General features: G+C 39.0%; 2 protein-coding genes and 2 long non-coding RNA genes across 5 annotated transcripts in view; 1 reads left to right on the top strand and 3 right to left on the bottom strand.

Annotated features, from left to right (window-relative positions):
* The first annotated feature begins 460 nt into the window (after window positions 1-460).
* LOC103951757 (disease resistance protein RUN1) lies at window positions 461-4974 on the top strand. Its single transcript, XM_048566821.1, is given in 7 exon segments — window positions 461-1050; window positions 1454-2163; window positions 2166-2551; window positions 2638-2937; window positions 3115-3966; window positions 4061-4751; window positions 4808-4974. Coding segments are annotated over 7 exon segments (3618 nt in total). The 5' UTR covers window positions 461-538.
* Window positions 4975-6064: 1090 nt separating this feature from the next.
* Window positions 6065-7300, bottom strand: LOC125469515. Its single transcript, XR_007251801.1, has 3 exons — window positions 6962-7300; window positions 6716-6826; window positions 6065-6554 (listed from the first exon to the last, which is right to left on the bottom strand). It is a non-coding gene; the product is annotated as an uncharacterized LOC125469515 (long non-coding RNA).
* A 119-nt stretch (window positions 7301-7419) lies between these two features.
* On the bottom strand, window positions 7420-7939 carry LOC125469513. The gene is made up of 2 exons (XR_007251799.1): window positions 7798-7939; window positions 7420-7684 (listed from the first exon to the last, which is right to left on the bottom strand). It is a non-coding gene; the product is annotated as an uncharacterized LOC125469513 (long non-coding RNA).
* Window positions 7940-19244: 11305 nt separating this feature from the next.
* LOC125469501 (coiled-coil domain-containing protein 86-like) overlaps window positions 19245-21728 on the bottom strand; it is a 70852-nt gene continuing 68368 nt past the window's right edge. Inside the window, exons 2-3 of one of the 2 annotated variants that reach the window (XM_048566889.1) lie at window positions 20396-21067; window positions 19245-19653 (exon numbers count right to left, since the gene is read on the bottom strand). In XM_048566889.1, coding sequence (XP_048422846.1) covers window positions 20400-20996 — 597 coding nt within the window. In that variant the 5' untranslated portion in view covers window positions 20997-21067 and the 3' untranslated portion in view covers window positions 19245-19653; window positions 20396-20399. Of the gene's footprint in view, window positions 19654-19804; window positions 19902-20063; window positions 21068-21728 lie in introns of those variants that run through there. The other variant, XR_007251776.1, reaches the window with a different exon arrangement.

The following is a 21728-nucleotide window of genomic DNA, read 5'->3' as shown; positions in this document are numbered from 1 at the left end:
AATTTATGTCCGTTGATCTTCTTCAATTCATCCAATCCGACGACCGAAAATTAGAAGCGTATGTAAAAAGTAAAATGAGATGTGTAGATATCACACCACTTTTTTTATCATGCATTTTATGCACAACTTAATTATGTTTTATTTCCTGTCTATTTGCAACTATAGGTGCAATTTTATTTTTAGGACTCTGCCACTAGCAGCCAGCCATGACTTAAAAGAAAAGCTTTTTGGGTCAATGCATGGGAACACGACCCATTTTATAATTGTTTGTGAATCTTGCTGGAAGTAGATAGGAAGGACCCCATACAACCTTTTGTTTTAATCTCTGCCACTAGCGGTCGGCCATGATTTAAAGAAAGAATTTGGGTCAAGCATGGGAACAACCCTTTTTAAAAAAGCATGGGAACAACCCTTTTTATAATTGTTTGTAAATTTTCCAGTAGATAGGAATAACCCAATTAAATATCCCCTGCAAAGAAACATTTGCATTGCATCTAGCAAAGACCAGTTTTTTTGGTTTGAACATCAATCCACATGAATGGCTCTCGTGACAACATCTCAAGGAACCTCCTCTGATTCCAAAAAATTTCGGGGTTACCGATACGACGTGTTCTTGAGCTTCAGAGGCGAAGACACTCGCAAGACTTTTACCGACCACCTCTACACAGCCTTGAACAACGCAGGATTTCTCACGTTCCGAGACGACGATGAACTTGAGAGAGGAGAAGATATAAAGCCAGGACTGCTGAAAGCGATCCAGCTGTCACGAACTTCTGTTGTCGTGTTTTCGAAAGATTACGCGTCATCCAGGTGGTGTCTTGATGAGCTTGTGCTGATCCTTGAACGGAAGAAGACCACCTCGGACCATGTAGTTTTACCAGTCTTCTACGATGTTGATCCGTCCCACGTGAGGAAGCAGACAGGAAGTGTTGGAAAAGCATTTGCTAGAAGCCAGAAAAATCAGTCGCCGGAAAAGGTGGAGGGATGGAGGAAGGCACTTGCAGAGATTGCAGACCTAGCAGGCATGGTCTTACAAAATCAAGTTGATGGGTAACTTTCATTTTCTCCATTTCTCTTCTCTTTCTTCAGTTAATTTGATACTATGATCCGTAGGGACCTTGATTTTTATAAGTTTTTATTCAACCTCAGTAGTGAATAATTATCCCAATTTAGGTCAACTTAAAGAAATCACACTTGGATAAACTTAAGGATTAGTCATTTTCCATGTTAGTCTACTGGTTTCCTGTTGCTTAAAATGTTTCAAAAGCAGGTGTGGAAAAAAGTTGGTATGTACTTTCTGTGCTGTATTCCTTTTAATTCTTTTTTAAGTAAAGGCCATCAACATTTGTTTGATTTATTAATTATCTAAATTCCCCAATTCATTATTCATTCATATACATCTGCGAGACATAACATGTTTGATTTATTTTTCATTTTGTTTGTAAATTCTTAGGTATGAGTCAAAGTTTATTGAAAAAATTGTTAAAGTGATTGGAGGCAAGTTAAGTCGCACACCATTGAGCGTTGTACCAAAATTGATTGGAGTCGAATCTCAAGTCAAAGACATCAATTTGTGGTTACAAGATGGATCAACCGATGTCGGTATACTAGTTGTGTATGGCATGTCTGGAATAGGGAAGACAACCATTGCAAAACATGTTTACAATTCAAACTTTAGAAGCTTTGAAGGAAGTAGTTTCATTGAAAATATCAGAGAAACGGCAAATCGACCAAATGGCTTAGTTCAAATACAAAAGCAACTTCTTTATGATATTTTGAACGACAGAGAAGTGAAAATACATGGTGTTAGTGAGGGACTAAGAAAGATTGAAAGAGCCATAAGCTCTAGAAGAGTGCTTCTTGTTCTTGATGATGTGGACCATATGGACCAATTAGATGCAGTACTAGAGATGAAAGATCGGTTTTATCCGGGAAGTAAGATACTTATAACAACTAGGCGTGAAAGGTTGCTAAAGGCACATCAAGTTACAAAGGTGCACAAAGTTGGAACTTTGTATTACAATGAGTCTTTAGAGCTTTTCAGTTGGCATGCTTTTCGCCAGGATCATCCCCTTAGAGGTTACATGGAATATTCAAAAAAGGTTGTACACTACTGCAACGGACTTCCACTAGCTCTAAAAGTTTTGGGGTCTTCTTTATCAGGTAAAGTATAGATGTATGGGAAAGTGCATTGGAGAAGCTAAAAGTTATCCCTAATGGTGAAATCATGAATAAACTAAGAATAAGCTATGACAATTTACAAGATGACCATGACCGGGAATTATTCCTCCACATTGCTTGTTTCCTAATAGGAAGGAACAAAAGCCACATTGTTAGAATACTCGATGGATGTGATTTCTATACAATTGTTGGCATTCAAAATCTCATCGATACATGCTTGGTGACAGTTGATGGATGCAACAATGTGAAAATGCATGACATGATCCGTGACATGGGAAGAGAAATTGTTTGCCACGAATCAAAAGAGCCTGGAAAACGTAGTAGATTATGGCGCCATAAGGATTCTTTCGAAGTACTGAGGGAAAAGAATGTAAGAAACATGCCTTTTATGTCTGTATGTATTTCTCCTTGTGAAAATTATCCATATAAATGTTTTAACTTTTTTTTTTCTGTTAGGGTACACAAACAATTCAAGGTCTTGCCCTGGATATGCGTATGCATCTTGCAAACAGACCAATAAACACAAATGAGACCGTCTTGGAAACCAATGCATTTGAAAGGATGCGTAATTTACAACTACTCCATCTTAGTCATGTACGACTGGATGGATGTTATGCAAATTTCCCTACAAGATTAAGATGCTTGTGTTGGCTTCAATTTCCATTGGATTCTATACCTGTTGATCTTCCTTTGGATTGTCTAATTGTTCTTGAAATGCAACATAGTAGCTTAAGACAAGTCTGGAAAGGAACAAAAGTATGTTACTCTAGGCATTTCAATTCATTTTCCTTATTTTGTTAGTTTTTAATTTGTTGACTAACTCCATGTGTTAAAATGAACTCCTATGTTTTCTTTAATCCGATGACTAATTTCTTATGTTAGATACTTATTTCATTGTTTTTTTTCTATTTCTTTTTTTCTTTGTTTCCACAGTTTCTTCCATCGTTGAAGTTCCTTGACGTCAGCCATTCCCATTCCCTCACTGAAATCGTGGACTTCTCACTTTGCCCTAGTCTAGAAGAATTGATTCTTGTAGATTGCACAAGCCTGATTGATGTTCATGAATCCATTGGAAACCTGGAGAGACTTGTGTACTTAAACTTGAAGGATTGCAAGAATCTTATGATGCTTCCGAAGAACATGTGCATGCTTAAATCACTTGAAAAACTCATTTTATTTGGCTGCTCAAATCTTGAAGAGTTTCCAGTGGAGATGATGAAGAAGATGGAGTGTCTGAAAGTTCTTGACATGGATGGAATTCCAATAAGTGAATTGTGGCCAGAAAGAAGTTCAACTATCTTGAGTTCTTTTCCATGCTCTTTAGTAGAGTTAAGTCTCATGGGGTGCAATCTTTCTGATGATGCCTTTCCTACGGATTTAAGTACTTTATCCTCAATACAAAGACTATATCTAAATAAGAATCCAATTTGTAGTCTGCCAGGTTTCATCAAAGGTTTGAGAAGGCTCGATAAACTCTCTTTCGGAAGTTGTGAGAAGCTCGAATCGCTTGTGGGGTTGCCAAAAGTACACGAACTGGTTGATATATTGACTTGCATATCATTAAAAAAAATTACATATCTTTCCCCTGAGAGACGGTGTCCGTACAGGGTGGGTGACAATTGGAATCTAGTTGAGTGGGAGTACGAATACAAGTTAGATCCTATTAATAGAGCTGATGCGGAAATGATCAAACTTTTGGGTTTGTCCAACTTGGAATCCATGCCAGCTGTTCGAATGCATCATCCAGACGCAACCAGGGATCATCCAGAAGAGGTCCCAGTCCAGGTGCGCCTCTCTTTCTCTCTCTCATAAGTCTTAAATATATAAAATGGGAAAGAAATGACTGAGTAATGTTGTGATGACTGTGGCAAATACATAGGGACTCTATCAATATGGTATATTCAGCACATTTTTTACCGGGAATGAGGTTCTGGGCCGGTTCAGCTATAAAAGTACCAAGTCCTCGATATCTTTTATTGTCCCTTCACTGCATGCCAGTCACAGAATTCGAGGCTTGAACATCTTTGCTACCTATGCAATGGAGGAGAATTATAATTATCAAAATCCTTCTTTTTCTTGCCCAATAATGACTAAAGTGAGTAACAAGATTAAGGGTCTGACGTGGATCTATGAACCAGAAATCTATGGAATTCCTGGTGACGGAGAAGATATGAAATGGTTGAGCCATTGGAGGATGGAGACTGAAACAATATTGCAATGTGGAGATGAAGTGGTGGTTTTGGTAATAGCCAGATTTCCTAACCAGTTTCGGATAAAGGAGTTTGGTGTCGAGCTTGTGCAAGAGCACCAGAATAATATGATGACAAGTACCCAACACAACACCAAATCAGATCCTCATTATCCATGTGTCATCGGGGGAGATTTGTCCATGTGGGAGCATCTACCAGGAATATACTTCCTTGGTTTCGGGAAAAAATACGTTGAAGGCCTTCTTGTCGATGAGCGGGGATGGTTGAATTGCGTCATGATGGACTCTCATGAAGAAGACACAGGTATGTCGTATTGTTGTATTGCAATGAATTATAGTCCATCCAAACACTTCCACATCCGTCTGTATTCATTTCAAAAACAAAATTTTTATGTTATTTGTATGTTTTTCAGACAGAAGAAGGGCAAGAGGATGAACCTGATTTCACAATTGCAAGGATGAGGGCTGCCAGTAACAACTGCAACCTCGGACGTTGGAAGGTGCTTCTCACAGCTGCTGGCTTCTTTTTCACGCTTGTTCTAGTAGTTCGGTCCTCCATCTCCCAGAAAAAGAAGCGACAGTAGTCCACAAGCCCTCCATGAGTTTGCAATTTTACTTGATACAAACATATTTTGCATTCCTTCTTTGTCTTCAAGATATTTTATGCCTTCAAAACTTCGGGTTCACAGCTAAGCGCTCTTAACCGCTTGAGATATAAAAGCCCCTAGCAATTAGATATTGAAGTTCAAATGTGTTCAAATCATCAAATATTGCATAGCACAAATGTGTTCAACATCATCAAATACTGAAATACATCCAGCATCAGCAATGCTATTTCGGCACCGTGGAAAGCAAAAACATCCTATCTGCTTATAAATGTCAAATATACAGATCTTAATCGTCATTTACAACAAAATCATGCTTCTTAAAGACTCGACTCCCATTGAAAAATTGTGTAAATAAGTATAACAGATATTAGATTGAATAATATATCAAATAAATAAATAGCAGACAATTTCTTAGCTTGAGATCTAAGGACTATACAGTTGGCTCAGCCTTGCATCGCTACCACACAACGGAGCTGGTTTCCGCTTCTTCAACCTCGAATAATTAGGGTCAGGAAGCATTAGGAGGAACGGCTGTCTCTGAGGCGATTAATCAAATAGTGCAAATCTAGAATAAAAAAGCAATAGAAGTTCAGGATTGATGAGGTTCAAAGCCCACTAAAAGCTGCTGATACAATGCAGTGTCATTGACATCAATAGATTAAAGCTAATGGCGCATGAAGAGTACTGAAACACTCACAGCCGTCGCTCACTGGTTGCATGAGCAATAAAAGGAACAAATTCATCAAGTCACATCGGGGCCATCCAAAAAGAAAATTGAAGCAAACACCACAAACAACCCAAAATTTGCTCAAACGTCAACATCCATCCCAAACAACGAATTTGTACCTCATTTGGGAGTTAATATAGCACATGAGAAAATTGTAAATGCCATGGGACATTTAATTCCAATGAATTTATAAATGGGTCCTCATATTAGTATAGAATTACAGTTAAACCACAATTATATGCAATCAGTACCTTCCCTTTGCAGTGTTCTCCCCCACAGGAACCTGCACAAACTTCACTACAATTCAGCAGACCAGTCGGTCCAAGCTTAAGCTTTATGCTTTGTGTTTTGGGATACGCTTGGGCAAGGCTGAGCTAAATCCATTCCTCTTGATTAAAACTCGTACACTCTTGATAATAGCATAGTACCATCATAATCTGACTAATTATAGTAACTGTTGTAGTGGAACTTCTGAAATTTGAGGAACCCTCACAATCATATGAATAGAGGAAACTTGAAGCATTTCCTTAAAGTTTGATTTGATAAAATCAAACTCTGTCTTAGCTAATTGTATAGTTACAAGCTAAACGCACTTTACGAGAATTTAAACGGATATTAAAAACTTCAAACACAAAATGTAATACACCAAGCATAGCAAACCTTTCGCATATTGGCAATTCTTGTCATGCTGAAAATGATAGATTATGCACAACAACGGAGAGCCAAATTATATTACAAAATAAATATAATAGTTTGATAAATGTAGTTTGCACATACTATCTGTTGCTTGAAAGATGGAAGAAGGGTTTTTCCCAACGAAAGCCTGTAACTAGAAATATAGCATGATGCAATAAATGTTAGCATATACAAATGGCAATATCAACAAATCACAATAATGTATAAAGTACTTTTCATATTACCGCGAGGTATGAAGCTAAACTACAGACCAAGTAGTAATAGGTAGGCAACAAATTTTTATGACAGTCATACCTCTTGTAGTTCTGCTCAAGAATCCAAAGTTCTCTTTGATGAGTCGACTAGATCAGAATATGCTGCATTGACGCCTTCATGTGAATCACAAAATATAGACCTAACTGGCTCCTGCAGACAACCTCTCAGGTAAGAACATAACATCTTAACATGTCAAAAAGTTACAAAAAAAGGGAGAAGCTAAAGCGACCTGTGGTAATCTATTTCATGGATATTACAAGAGCTATTATTTTGAACAACACACACCTTTTGGTTCTTTACTGCTTGACCTTTAAGATCTTCGTCCTTATGACGCTTTAGATTCTTTAAAATATCTCTGCATGGGAAGAGGGAATAAACGAAGAACAAAATTAACTTCATGTCAGCCTATATCCATGTAAGATGTATGTTCCTTCCTTTTATCTCGAACTGAAGAATTGCACATGCATATATAACTCCACTTTGTGCTTTCATAATAACTAAATTAAATAGATACTGAAACTTAGCGTCGAGCTAAGATGAAAATGGCACTAGTATTTAATTTCTATGGCTACACTGGCGGACTATTATATTATTCAATGACTTTTGTAACCTAATATCAATTTTCGTCACCAACCTCCAACTGCTATGCATGTTATCTCTTATATTCACATTATTTAGCTCTATGATGACGAAGATTGATGTATTTTTTCTCGAGTTCTTCCATCTCGGCATCTTTATTATCATTTTGCCCATCACCATTTTCCTCTTCCCCCACTTCTCCTCCATCTTCTTCCTCCTCGCCTGCTCATCATCAAGGTCATCCTCTTCCTGCTCCATCTACATCACAAATCATCAAATAACAACAAAATCACCAAAACAAAACCGAATGATTACCAAAACCCAATAACAGAATTTACAAATAAAAAACACTCAGCTCATCGTTGTCGAAATCGCCTTCGTCCTTGAACTCATTGTCACTGTCACGAGCCTTTCTATCCATTGTGACGTCTGATCAAACACCCAAATATTTATACAATTTAATTCCACAAGGATTTAAAGGTTGATGGTACATACAACCTCAGTCCAATATCCAAACCAATTTATGAATCCCAGATTCTAACCTTTTGAAGCTGAAAGGAGAAGAAAGACTGCAAGAGTTGAGAGAGGCACAAACTAGCCTCCGAAGAAGATGCAGGGTTTGGGTTTGGGTCTTGGGGGTTTAAGCATTCATATGCAATTTACCGAGCTGGATGACCCGTTTCGAAAACCCCAACCCGTCTCCCAAACCAAGTCGCAAAATTTATCGATTAATTTCCCCTTCGTAGACCAAAAACATTTGGGCCTTAAATGGGCTTTATGGGCCAGTAAGGCCTATATGAGATTGAGCCAGACCCATCTCATTTGATTAGCATTTCGTTGCAAAATCAATGAGAGCGATTTATTTGCTACTACAATCTAGTGATTTTTCTCTTAATTTGTAAATGATAATTTTTAGGTTCGACTCATGTAAATGGCCAATTCAACACTAAATTATGACATTTGCAAGAATTTGAAGACCAAAGGGTATGTATTCCAACTTACTCCAACATACATAATCTTTCGATAACAATCGATCCTCAAGGGGAACAGGTTGTTTCTCAAACGAATAGTTAGGGGCATGGGACCATGATTTTCCACGCCAGAGTAAGGTTGATCCGAATAGTACTACCTTATAAGTCTGGTCATGGACTCACCAGCTTTGGATAAAGTTGTATCAGACAAAGTAGCGGTGCCACCATCACTCTACTTGGAGGCAATAGATGGAGTCCTGACGGCTCCGCTGGATGACTATGCTTGTTCCGCAAGACAAGCAATCTAATCCAGATATGGACACAATCAGATCCTATAAGTCTTGGAGTTCATACAATCTAGGAATTGGGATGCGTTGCAAGTTGTTGATGCACAAAATCGGCGAGGACTTTGGTACAACAGAAAGTGTTAAGTTTGTGACCTTCGCTAGATTGCTCTGGTCATTAGTGTGGATAAGTAAGTAAATGGATAAAGACAGGGAAGCAAACAACACAAGATGTATCGTGGTTCACCCAAGTTGGGCTACGTCCACATTGGTGTCGATTCCGTTTCACTATGTAAATGTGTGGATTACAATGGACAAGCAAGGAAGCTCTCTGTGTGCTGCCCTCTGTGCTTCCCTTTGCTATCTATCTCCCCCCTAGTGAGTGCGAGGGAGCCATTTTATAGAATAATGGTTTCCTCCCCTCTTACATGAATCATGGGCTAAGTAATGAAGCCCAAATACTGAGGCCCAATATATGGTACAACAGGAGTCCCCTAGGTCTTCAGTCAAGAGAGTCTTTTGGCTGGAGACTTCAAATTCAATCCGTGTGCAGGCCGAAGTGACTAGATGTCGTCTAGAACTAGTACTCGACATAAGACGATGCTTAACGTGAAGCAATACTCAACTAGAGGTAGCACACGTTGCGAGGCGGTTGCTCGGTTAGAGACGATGCTCATTGCGAGGCGGCTCGGCTTATGACGTTCTTCTTTGCGAGTATGCACTCGATGTCAGCGTGAGCTCATTATGAGTTAACTCTTGACATGACTCAGGTCTGCTTGTCAGGTTAGCATATTGGGTCTATGTGTCGGATCCGCAGATCGGGTCCACAAGTCAGGTCTTTGAGTCGGGGCCATACGTAGGGTCTTTGAGTTGGGTCCACAAGTTGGGTCCGTGAGTCAAGGTTCGAGCTCAAGGGTGTCCAAGTTTGACGGTGTCTGATAGGAGCATATTTATGCGACTTAATTGGCTTGTTCTCGTGCATTTACGTTGTGTTTCTTTAGTTATTTTAGTCCTTTATGCCATTTTCGTGTGTTTCTAAGTTAATATGGCTAAGGAGGCAAAAAGGTGCATGTCGGAGCATTTTGGAGCAAAATTGGGCTTAGAATGGAAAGCTTATGCTTGGAGCCAAAGTGTTGGACGAATTTGAAGGCCTTGTATGCACTTTGGACATAAAACAAAGGGCCTAGCCCAATCAAACAATCCTTTGAGCCATGCAAAACCTCTAGCCCAATCAAACAATCCATCAAAGCCATGCAAAACCACCATTCACACACACATGCATCAAGAAACCTTCTTTGCCGTGCCTTCCCCTTGGATTTTCAGCATTTCACTTCATCATTGCACCACATTCTCCCTCTTTAATCCACATGCATTCATCATCATTCACCCTAGTTGTCACTCACATGCATTCCCTTCAATAAATCAGCCAAGACATGCACCCATCACCCAAAACACAACCATTGTCGTGGCTTTTCACCCCTAATTCCAGCCATCCCATTTAATTATTGCAGCCACCATTCATTCTTTAATTCACATGCATTCATCATCATTCACCCTAGCTTCAATTCACATGCAAACACATGCATTTACACCACCAAAAATCCTTAGCCGTGCACTTCCTTCCCATTTCCAGCATCTTCACATGCATTTCCAGCTTTTCTCTTTCTCTTTGCAGCCACACTTCCACATGCATTCCCCTTGTGTAATTCCAGCTTTCCACCCACTTTCCTAGCTGTTTTTCACATGCATTGCAGCCACATTCTCACCCATTCTCTCCCTATAAAACCATGCAATCCCATCACACAATTCATTCAATTCCACACCTCCATTCACAACACAAACACACACCATTCCACACCATTTCAAACTAATGTAGTTTAAAGGGCAAAGATTATTGTTTGAGCCGTCTAATATAAATGTTATATGCTTAAACGATAAGTCCAAGGAATATGTGATTGGAAGAATGCGATCTAAAGAAGTTAGATTCATGAGACCATTCTTTCGTTGACACATCCTAAACGTTCCTGATCATAGGATTGTCAATTGGGCATTGACAGTCCGTTAAGATCAGTATGTGCTATGTCTTCTCTCAGGGAGAGTGACTAGTCTCGAGTCATTGGTGTGTGTGACATCAAGACAAGTACGTAGGTGCTCAATAGAGAATGAGTTCACTGAACACGATCAACGAAGAGTTCTCATATTCATGTCATATGAGAACTCATGGTTGGGATAATGCAAATTAGTCTTTTGACCTGAGGCATCACAGTTGTCTTGTGGTTAGGTCCTTAATCTTTGATTATGTCAACGTCACTCTATCAGGGTGTCCACGGCATCGTTGGGGTTAAGCCACTTAGCCATGGAGGCAAGTGAATGCGCAACAAGGGATCTCTAACCTTCAAACTGTTTGAGGGAGAATACTCTATGATATGATTTAGAATCTCTGGCCAGAGTATGAATGAGATGTTGGAATGCGTTCCAGATCACATTCAAGGTAATCATATAAGTACAAGATTCACATTGGATAGTAGACATAAATAAACTATCAAACCAAACAATGTGGTCAAGAGTATTGTATTAGAGAAAGACCGTATTGCATTTGTAATCCTAAACTGAATAGGTTCTCCACCTCTTCTGATTAGCTTGGGTAACCATGATATGCTGCTAGGTGTCACTCATGGTTTGTGGAAGCCCTAAAAGTGTATTATCACTAACGGGAGAATTGAAAGTAAGTTTCAATTCACAATTGATTTGAAAGAGTTTGAATCGCCCACTGCCTCGCTAAAAGGAACCTCATGGATCGTACACCGTGTAAGGTAGAGATTGAAGATTCAACGGAGATGAGTAAGAATAATTAAATGGTTTAATTATTTATGGCAAGGATTAATTAATATGATTATTAATCAAACGAATAAGTTCGTTAAAAGACCTCGGGTTAGTTTTGGGCCGCAAGGCCCAATGGGATTTGAATGTCAAGCCCATTAACTCAAGTTGTATGAGAACTTGAATAAAACAAAGGGCTTGAAAGCCCAATAAACCTATAGGCTAGCCATGTGTAAAAGAATAGGGCTTTTGGTCCATTAGGTCACTTATTTGAAGGGACTATATAAAGGACTTTATAGCCTAAAATTTACTAAGGGTTATTTTTGGGGGAAAGGATGAGAACACAAGCTCTCCTTTCTCTCTAAAATTTCGGCCAATCTAGAGGGGAATAGCTAGCAATCTTACTTCCTCTAGGTCACTCATTTCTTCTACAATATACCTTGGTGTGGAGACTTAGAGGTTCTCAATTTTGGGAACTTGGAGAAACCTTTTCATCCATCCAAATCCATGGATCTAAGATGCAAGGAATGAAGGCCCTCTCTTTGGGTGATTAGCCTTTGCTTATGCAAAGAGGAATCTACAAAGGTATTGACTTCTCAACTCACTTTGTTTTGAGTTGAGTCTTGGTTCACCTATCTACTAGGCTTTGAATTTCATGGGTAAATGTTTTGTTTTAAGTGCATACAAGCATGATTCCGCCTTTAATTGTTAATTGCATGCTATTGATGTTGCTTAAATGAACATGTTTTTCACAAATTTTCTTTCAGAGTGCACGCTTAATTTTCATGCATGAATATGACGCTAGAATATAAGTGAGTTTCACCTAATAGTTATGAACTTATATTCACAAGTAGTGGAGGTTGCTTATAAACAATCGCGTTAAATAAATTCTTGGCATAAGTTTCATGCAATCATAGTAACAAGTGCTTCGTCAACATTTATGGTTTTCAAAGAACTTAATGATTCTTGCTTGTATCTCTATTATGCAATTCATGTAGGGAACTTGTGGGGAATGCTTTGGGTTGTCGTATGCAATCATCCAATTCATTAACTTAAGGAAAACTTGACGGTTAATTTAAACGGACCTAATTAACCCGGGGTGTTGAGAATTCATGGTGTATTGAAAAGCAATTAGAAATCATTTTGTATGCAAGTATAACATGTGTGGAGATGAACCCCTTAGCTAGTTTCCCACCCATTCAATTGCATCAAATTCGTTTTTTTTTACAATCTATTCTAATTCAAAAAGTTTGTTTTGTTGAATTCGTCCAAAACCAATCCCCCCATATTTTGTTTACTCTTAGTCATTAGAAATCAATTTAGTTTGTGTTTTTACGTTTTTGAGTCAAATCCAAGTGATTAACAATCCCTCCTAATCCCCGGTCCAGAACGATCCCTACTTACATTCTTTACTACAATTGACAAAAAGAGGGTTTAATTTGTGTGCGTATAATTCTCGCATCAGTGTCTAATCTCGTAAGTGCCTGAACGAATGGGTGTCCAAGCTCGCGGGTGTCCAAGCACATATGTGTCTAAATGAGCGAGTGTCCGAGGAAGTGGGTGTCCGACCAGACAAGAGATTACTGTTCAGACTAAATCTTTGTCACCATAAGAATGTGGCTCATCAATCTATAAGTTGGTAGGCTTCTTTAATCAGTGACAATGTTGATCAATAGAGCTAGTTGCTCAATAATTCTGTGCCATGAATCACTAAAGTTATGTCACCCTGACTTCTCTGATTGTACCATGCCATGAATGATTAAAGTTTCACCCTAACATTTAAATAATGAATATAATGGTTAGGAATGATTAAAGATACAATAATAAAATATTAAATAAACAGTGATAATTTGGAGAAGATAGAGTCTTTATCTTCTCCGATGGATTTTTTCCAAACAGTGGAGATAGCAGCAGCACCACTCGGGTTGAGTGAGAATCTGATAGTCCAAGTCTATAGGTTCCGTTGGTGGCGACGATTCCTCGCGAGCTGCGCGTTGTGGAGGTCACAGCTGCACGTTGCAGCCTGGGTTTGAGCAGCTATCGTCATTTCCACCATTCTTCTAACTATGGCCTCCTCTTCAGATCCTTTTCAGTTTGATTCTAAGGGATTTGAGCTCAGATTCGTTGAACTCTCTCTAGAATTCGAGAAATGATGGAATTTCTGATAGGGAGTGAGTCCCGGTTTTGATTTCGATGGGGCCACCATTGTGGCGGCTCTGTGGGTTTCCAGCAATTAAATAAATAATTTGAGAAAAGATAAAGGTCTTATCTCCTTCGTGGGTTTCTTCCGGGCAGTGGGTGATATGCAGTAGTTTCAAAGAAATGCCTCCGACCAGTTTTCAGCGCCGGCGTCTCTCGGGTTGAGTGGTGACGACAGTTTGAGTCCCCCGATTCCACGTGGTGGCGGCAAGGTCTTGATATCGCCGGAACCGACAATCGGAGATCTATTGTTGAAGCTTTTGCAAGTCGTAGAGGTAGAAGCTCGAAAAAGAGGAAGGGTGCGAGTTGCAGAAGGCCTTCGTGTGTGGCTGACTTGGGTGCCATTTGTGATCTGCAAGCTTCTGAGGGTCTGGGCAGCAGGGCTTTGTGGATAGCAGAATTTCTGGGATTGTTCATAGCTTTTCGTGTCGATTCCCACAGACGGCGCCAAATGTTAATGCACAAAATCGGTGAGGACTTTGGTATAACAGAAAGTGTTAAGTTTGTGACCTTCGCTAGATTGCTCTGGTCATTAGTGTGGATAAGTATGTAAATGGATAGAGACAAAGAAGCAAACAACACAAGATGTATCGTGGTTCACCCAAGTTGGGCTACGTCCACATTGGTGTCGATTCCGTTTCATTATGTAAATGTGTGGATTACAATGGACAAGCAATGGAGCTCTCTGTGTGCTGCCCTCTGTGCTTCCCTTTGCTATCTATCTCCCCCCTAGTGAGTGCGAGGGAACCATTTTATAGAATAATGGTTTCCTCCCCTCTTACATGAATCATGGGCTAAGTAATGAAGCCCCAATACTGAGGCCCAATATATGGTACAACACAAGTAATCATAACTTCGAAGAGGATGCAATATCTACTCCTAGATATCCTCTAGGATTCTTCTGGCTTAGAACGAGAATTCTATCCTAAAATGTCTCTTTCCCCACGGTATAAATACACCCATCTAGGGTTTATCTATGATAATGCAATCTAAACATTCAATTCTGTTGCCCACTGCTTGAGTCTAAAATCATTCACAAACTTGATCGTTGTAGAGCCTTTGACCGACACACACTCCTCCCCTTGTCTTAAATTTGCATACGGTTGTTTATTGTTTTGTTGGTTGCTCGAGTTTGTGCTCAACCACCGCTCACTGCAGTGTGTAAATTTGGTTCCAACACCTAAGTTAGACTTAACTGTCAGAAGAATGAATCTCAAGCTTTATGTTTCTAGGCTATAGAATAACTACCTTTTAATGGAAATGATCATACTTCATTAGGACACGTATGATGCTCTTTAAATGGTTGGTTTGAACTCCACATAGTCTTACCCATTTAGCCAACAACAATTGACCATGGGATGAATCCTAGCAACATTGGTGATGGTGGCCTATCTCTAGGCAATGATTATAAGGATGACTGTGCCTTGGAGATCTTGTTGAATCTTGCCTTATCCATCCCTTATGGGCTAATCTCGCTTATGAGTCCAACTAGGCTCACAAGATCCTTCATTGGGCCTTACATGGCTAATTAAGCTCATATCCTCTGTTGAGCGGGTGTGGCCAAGCGCATCGTTTCATGGTAGTCTATCTTGTCTGGCGTGAAGAACATGCTGTCCTGGCAAAGGTACCGGTTCTGCTAGGTGTGATTTACTAATAGACATCCCTCCATTGCATTAGTTTTCAACGCATGTAAGGGTTAAGTACTGGTGAAACTCTAGAGATAATTTTGTCATCTTGGCTTGCTTTAGTACACATGGTGTCTCTTATGGGGCCGGTGAAATTTGGTTACCACAAACAACACCCAATATTCTGATGAACATCATTGAATGTAACATGCTTAAGGTTGGCAAAGTAATGTATAATATTTTCGTTACATATTATTGTGAGATATTTGAGTTAAAATGGGTGGTGGGTTTAGGTTTTTCTTTTTCCATTTTTCTTTCTCCAATAATGTAAAGATTTATATTTTTAGATTGGGGGCGTATAACAATTCCCTATATGAAATGGGCATAAAATTTGTAATTTGGAAAAGCTCTGGTTGCTTGTTCGATAAACAAGTATGCTGCAAACTTTTCTGTTTTTACAACATATGAACTTTCTCATTTTTTTAAAAGGTTTTTTTAGCCAAAATGGTCCCTGAGATTTGCCGAACTCCTCATTTTGGTCCCTGAGATTTGAAATCAATAGAAGTGATTTTTGAGATTGGCCACTATCAATCATTTTAGTCATTCGGTGAAAAATTATGTTAAATAAGGATCCAAATGACAAAATTACCGTCAATATAATAAACAATAAGTCAAAATGATTTGACAAAAGTTGAGGGTACTTTTGTCATTTAATCCTTATTTTATGAAGATTTTTCACAGAATGACCAAAATGATTGATTGTGGACTGGACCAAACTCAGAGACCAATTCTATAGATTTCAAATTTCAATGATCAATATAAGGAGTTATGCAAATCTCAATGACTATTTTGATTAAACAACCTTTTTTAAATCTTTGATTGTGTACCAGGTGGCACTGGCAAAGCAAAGGGTTGATAAGTACATATTCTCAGCTAGTACAACAAACCCGTCGCTCAACAGCTGGCGTAAGTTTCCTTCTATAATGCTTTTTTCCCACTATCTCCTTGGTTGTGTACTGGCAATCGGTCATTTGTTATGCACAAGTTGCTTTCTGAAAAGTCACTTATGTTTCTCATAATGTGAATACCTAGATGTGAGAGCTACTATGCACTGGGACTAGTTTGGTACTTCCGCAAGAAGTTTTGTCTGGTAATTTTGCACAAACTGTGTTAGTGTATGAGTGATGCAGTTAACATTAAGTTGACGGCGTAGTGTAGGAGATCTTCTTGCATTGAACAGATGTGTGCAGTGTTCATCGCACAATAAATTTGGTTGCATACTGATCGCTTGACCAGTTATTGTGAGGGGGAAGTTGTGTATACCCGGTATATGCCAGAATTTCTCCTAATTTAGATGTAGCGTGAGTATCAACATTTTTTTTCTGCCAGGTATGGATGCTTCTTTCTAGGTAGAGTTTAGTTCAAGTGAACTTTCATTTTAGTTCTTGATAATTCACTTTGGTCTTTGATATTTTATTGTGATCCACTTTTACCGTAACATTTGCACATGTAGCAAAGACGCTGTTTATTGGTTGTTAAGTCAAAGGAATATGATACCAATGAAGCTGATATGAGGGTACACTAAGATTGAAAAATGTGTTCCCACCCAAAGCAGAACAGCTGCACTCTCCTAGCTATTGCACACTATAAATGTTGTAGGTTGGAATTCATCTTTAATTTAATACCCTTGGATTGGCATAAATGTGGACCCTGTGATTACTAATTTTACTGACTTAAATGTAAATTTAATACCCTAGCAAGTGATTCATGACTATTTGATTTACTTCAACCGGATCAAGCTTGCCGTAGGATTGATCATGTTACAGAGGATATATGGTTTTGATTACTCTGTTTCTGGTTTTGTATTCCCCGCTTTTAACCCATTTCTAATCTAGGGCTGATGCTTAGTCCTCAGTTTACAGTGAAGATGAAGCAGGAAACTCCGATCTCGTTCTTCGATTGCTACAATCACCAGTACAGAATGCGACCATGTTAAAAGCGGGCCCTTAGTGCTTCATTAGTGAATTTATGAATGCGGGTCAAGCAGTTGGATTGCCCATGCTATCTGCAACAGTGATGTACCAGATATCGAAGCTATCGACAATATCCAGTACTCTTGTTTGTAATAACCTACCAAATTTTGCTTGTTATTAAGAAAACACTCGCTTTCAACCAAGGTGTAAATTGTCGATTATGATATCAGAATTGTGGGACACATTTTGACACACTTTCTTAGGAATCGCTCTATGATGTATTTTAACAATTTAACTGTCTATTTTTTAGTTCTTCCACGAAAAATAATCTCTACCAAAAATTTACACAAATTAGAAATCATATGATTCTATTGCATTAAATGATAGTCATTTTAATATTTTTTGATAAAATCGTATTTATCTATTTTCTTCACTACAAATAATTGTTTTAGTGGTTTTAGATTTATCAATTTTTTGTAAGGATAATCTAAGATAAATGAATTGAAATATAAACTGTTCGAATTCTTGAAAAAATATACGGAATGGAACCACAAGAAAGTGCGTCGAGGTGTGATGATGATTATCCATTGAATCATTCTGAGTAATCATAAGAAAGTGTGTCTGTTTAGGCCCAAAATATTGAGTCTAGACTGAGGATAACTTGGGTCCCGGCCCAGAATGGAAACCTTCAGTACCTTAGATTTCTTTGAGATAAGTCTGGCCCAAAGAAAGATAGCCGAATCCTAAATTCCTAAAATTAGTATCTCTCTGGGTTGGATTCGATTGAGTCCTAGATTAAATAGAAATGTCAAATAGCAGGGCAAATATTGATTAAATTAGGAATATTCCAAGGATTAATATTCGTGGCTGATCAGGATTAGAACGAATAAGAGATGAAGAAGGGGCTAGGTTCCAAGTCCTAAGACAAGGAGGAGTGGCTGAGCTCTATGCAGAGATTGGAATGGATTAATACCGAGGAAATACAGTCAGAGTGGGACTCCACTTCGGCTCTACTTCGGCATTAGGTGAAAATCACTCTTATAAATAGAAGAGGGTCTGCAACACTCAAAGCCTCTTCAAATCAATACACAAATATGCCAATTTATTACTCTACGAAACCTTCTTTTTTTTTGAGAAAGCAATTGACCTTCCTAACTTCGTCTAGCATATCTCGCAGTTTGTATAAACAATTATGTGATTGACAATCGTCGACATCTCTCAGTTTGTATAAACAGGGTCAAGCGAGTGAGGAGCATACGAGGAGCATCTCACTTTGTAGAAACAACTCTACCCTAAGTTCGGCTGACTACCTAACCAGGTCTCTATCAACAAGGAATCTAAGTCCTTGTTGGATGATGTCACCTCATTAGCTTTCTCGCCGAAGTGAGGTGTTACCAAGTTACAATGTCCAACACATTGAAAATTGAACCTTTTCTATGATTGGATATTCACAAGTGCATTTCTGAGTTTGACATTCTAACGACTGAACTATATTTACAAATGAGACACTTATCTCTTTTGAGTATTTGTGTCCTTCCAAATTCGGCACACTTCTATTTGCACAAATATTATTAAAGCAGCCAAGCCCGATGCAGACCATTCATGAACTTCCTGGTGACTAATAGCCTTGTCTTCATGTGCTATAACCCAGAGGTTGAGACAAGATAAGAAGTCAAGAACGCATTTGACATCACCACCACCACATTCATTTACTCACTGACTGAGCTTAGTCGACGAGTTAGCACGCCCCCCATTCAAACCACTGATGTAGTTAACTCATTAGCTATTCGATCTGCACGTCACGTAGACTTAGTAATTTTTAGGGTCACAAAAATGTGTCCCTGATCATGACCCGTCAACTATACCCCTTCCATCTTTGATAATTTTATAATTAACTTAAAAGCAATATAATGATTAGACACAGTTTTAGTCCCCTCTTCTTCACTTCCTACATTTCCTCATTTCCTCATTTCATTCATAACCATTGTTAATATTCATTTTTTTTTTAAATTTAAACACAGTTTTATTTTCTTTAAAAGAAAAAACGTATATAATTATTACACACATTTTTTTTTAATCTCAAAGATAATTGCATTACAAAGAGAAGAATATAAAGGCGGAACAGGGAAAGCGGCCAAAGCCAGCTTTCCACGGCCAAGGATAGAACAGAGAAACCCAGGGAGACAAGGAACTTAAGAGTGATTAAGAAGACAACGGCTAGCTGAGTCACCACTCCAGAGAACCAAGCAACCCAAAACAAAAATGAATGGGGGCAGGGTAGACCATCAATGGTTAAAATATGAACTAGAGCGGATGGGGGTTTGGTAACCCAGACTTCCGAACACATCCCACTTCTACAATGCGAGGCAACCCAGCCGGCTGCAGAATTTGCTTGGCGAGGAATCCAACATCACTTAGAGGACACAAGGCAATGCCGGAGATTCCAGATTTGGCAAAGCAAAGGGAAAATAGCCCAGGAGGCATTACCTTTGTTCCCATTGATGTAATGGACCAGAAAGGCGGCATCTGATTCAAAGAAAACATTCTCCATATTACCTTCTATAGTCGTCTTCAAAGATAAATTTCATGAGTATGATACATATCTCATCCTAAGTTTTATTAAGAACAACTAGAGTGTCATGTCAACATTGTGAACAATCTCTTAACCAACACATCATATCATGCGAATATTGACCTTAAAAAACCATATCATGCCAACGTTGTGAACAATCTCTCTAAACCAAGTAGCAATGCTAGCAACAAACGCAACAACACTAGCTGCCTCAGTCGCTGGTCGTATGAAAGCAGCATCTGCAGCAGCGTTTGTTGATAGAATTTGCTCCTTAACAAGTGTTCTACATTTCTAACAACCAAGACCCAAGAAGCAAAATGAAAAATGGGAGAACATTGCTGACACAAGCACGAGATCATCTTACCTAGCCTTGTTGATACTCCACAATCGAGAAAACCATGCTGGTCAGCCTGGTCAATATCCTTCAAATATCAACCCTTCCAAATAGTTTTCAAGTCTCATCAAATCCCAGTACAGCTTTCTAACTTGTCTCAAAAGAGATGTTCCTTTCCATTTATCATATAAATATCAACCACAACTAATTCGTAGATGCAAAATTCGAGCAAGCAAAAGATTTCGCACACAAAGAAACTATATTCAGAACATAGCACAACAACTCTCTGCCACCATAACAAACACAAAGGATCAAAATTGAATCCAAGCCTAGACATAAAACCGAAAAGTAAACCAACTCACTAGTCTATTCGTCGTTGTTCTTCCTCTTCCTCCTGTTCTTGTCGATCAAATGCTCCGGAACCGGCTGGAGGAGCTTCCGATCCTTCGTCTTTGCAATATTTTTTATCGTCTTCGGGTTCGAAATCACCTGCAGCTTAGTACCAGACCTCAAAATGTTCTCCTTCTTCTTCTTCTCCCTCTCCTCGCTCTTCCTCCTCTTCTCCTCCTTGTTCTTCTTGATCTCGTCCTTCAGCTCCGTCATTCTCTCTCTGTAGGCCCTCTTTATCTTCTTCGCCTTCGCCCTCTCCTCGAAAGTTGTCCCCTTTCGGCTGACTTGCGCCGCCGACGCCCTCTGCTTCCTCGGCTGCTTCCATTTCCGGCCGGAGACTTTTCCTGCGATCACGCCGTCGTAGCTCGGCTTCCCGAAGATGGGCTTGTCAGGATTGTCCGAGGAGGGTACCGCCGACCGCTTCGCCGGAGGTGGATATGAGTCGTCGATATCCATTGCAGCGCCGCCAAAGATAGAGGCATCTTCGTCGGCGGATTGGGGGTTTCTCTTGCGCTTGTAGGTTTTGCCACCGAAGCCCTCGTCTAGGCAGCGGAAATCGATTGTGCAGGCCATGGATGACGGGGCTTGTTTGATTTACAGTCCTAGGTCTTTCACTCATGTGCTGGCTCTAACACTGGATTTTCCTATTTATATGCAACTAATAAAAAAAATAAAAATTGCAATCACAAAATCTCCATGTCATACGGGTCCTTGACCACATAATGGTCACGTTTTAGGACAGCGTGAAAAATAATGGTGTTCATACATTTTACTGCAGTTCAATTCTCCGTCAATTCCTTTCTTTTTCTTTCTAATAACTAATTATGATAATAATTTTAAAAGATGCAACTAATTAATAGTAATGGTATAATTCAATTTATCAAAAATTGATAAATGTGACTCGAGACAAATCGCAAACCCTTGAGGGCCCAAATAAAAATTGATTGGAATTCATTCTCGAGTCAAAGATATCAATATATGGTTACAAGATGAATCAATTACTTGCTTCGTTTAAATCCAAATTTCTTTACCACTGACTCTTTTTCAAATACCTTATTACCACAGTGGCCATTTACTGATTTAGCCTTTATTCTATGGGTAAATTTCTCTATAAGAAAAAAAATTAGATGGAATTTGGTTAAAAGGGGTTATGTGTAAATGAATTAAAACCTCAAGGAATATTGATGTAATGTCTCAAACGTGAGATGTTTTTATGAAAACTTAATAAACTTTAGGTTTGTTAGCGAAATTAACCCTACTTTAATATGAAGGATAGCAAAAATCTTAGGATGCTTTCAAAGAACA

This window comes from the organism of the source record quoted next, unplaced genomic scaffold (genome assembly GCF_019419815.1).
Source record: "Pyrus x bretschneideri cultivar Hongxiangsu unplaced genomic scaffold, Pyrus_bretschneideri_v1 Contig43, whole genome shotgun sequence".
Classification (NCBI taxonomy): Eukaryota; Viridiplantae; Streptophyta; class Magnoliopsida; order Rosales; family Rosaceae; genus Pyrus; species Pyrus x bretschneideri.
The sequence above is the reverse complement of the archived record's forward strand: the minus strand, read 5'-3'. Positions and strand labels throughout refer to the sequence as shown.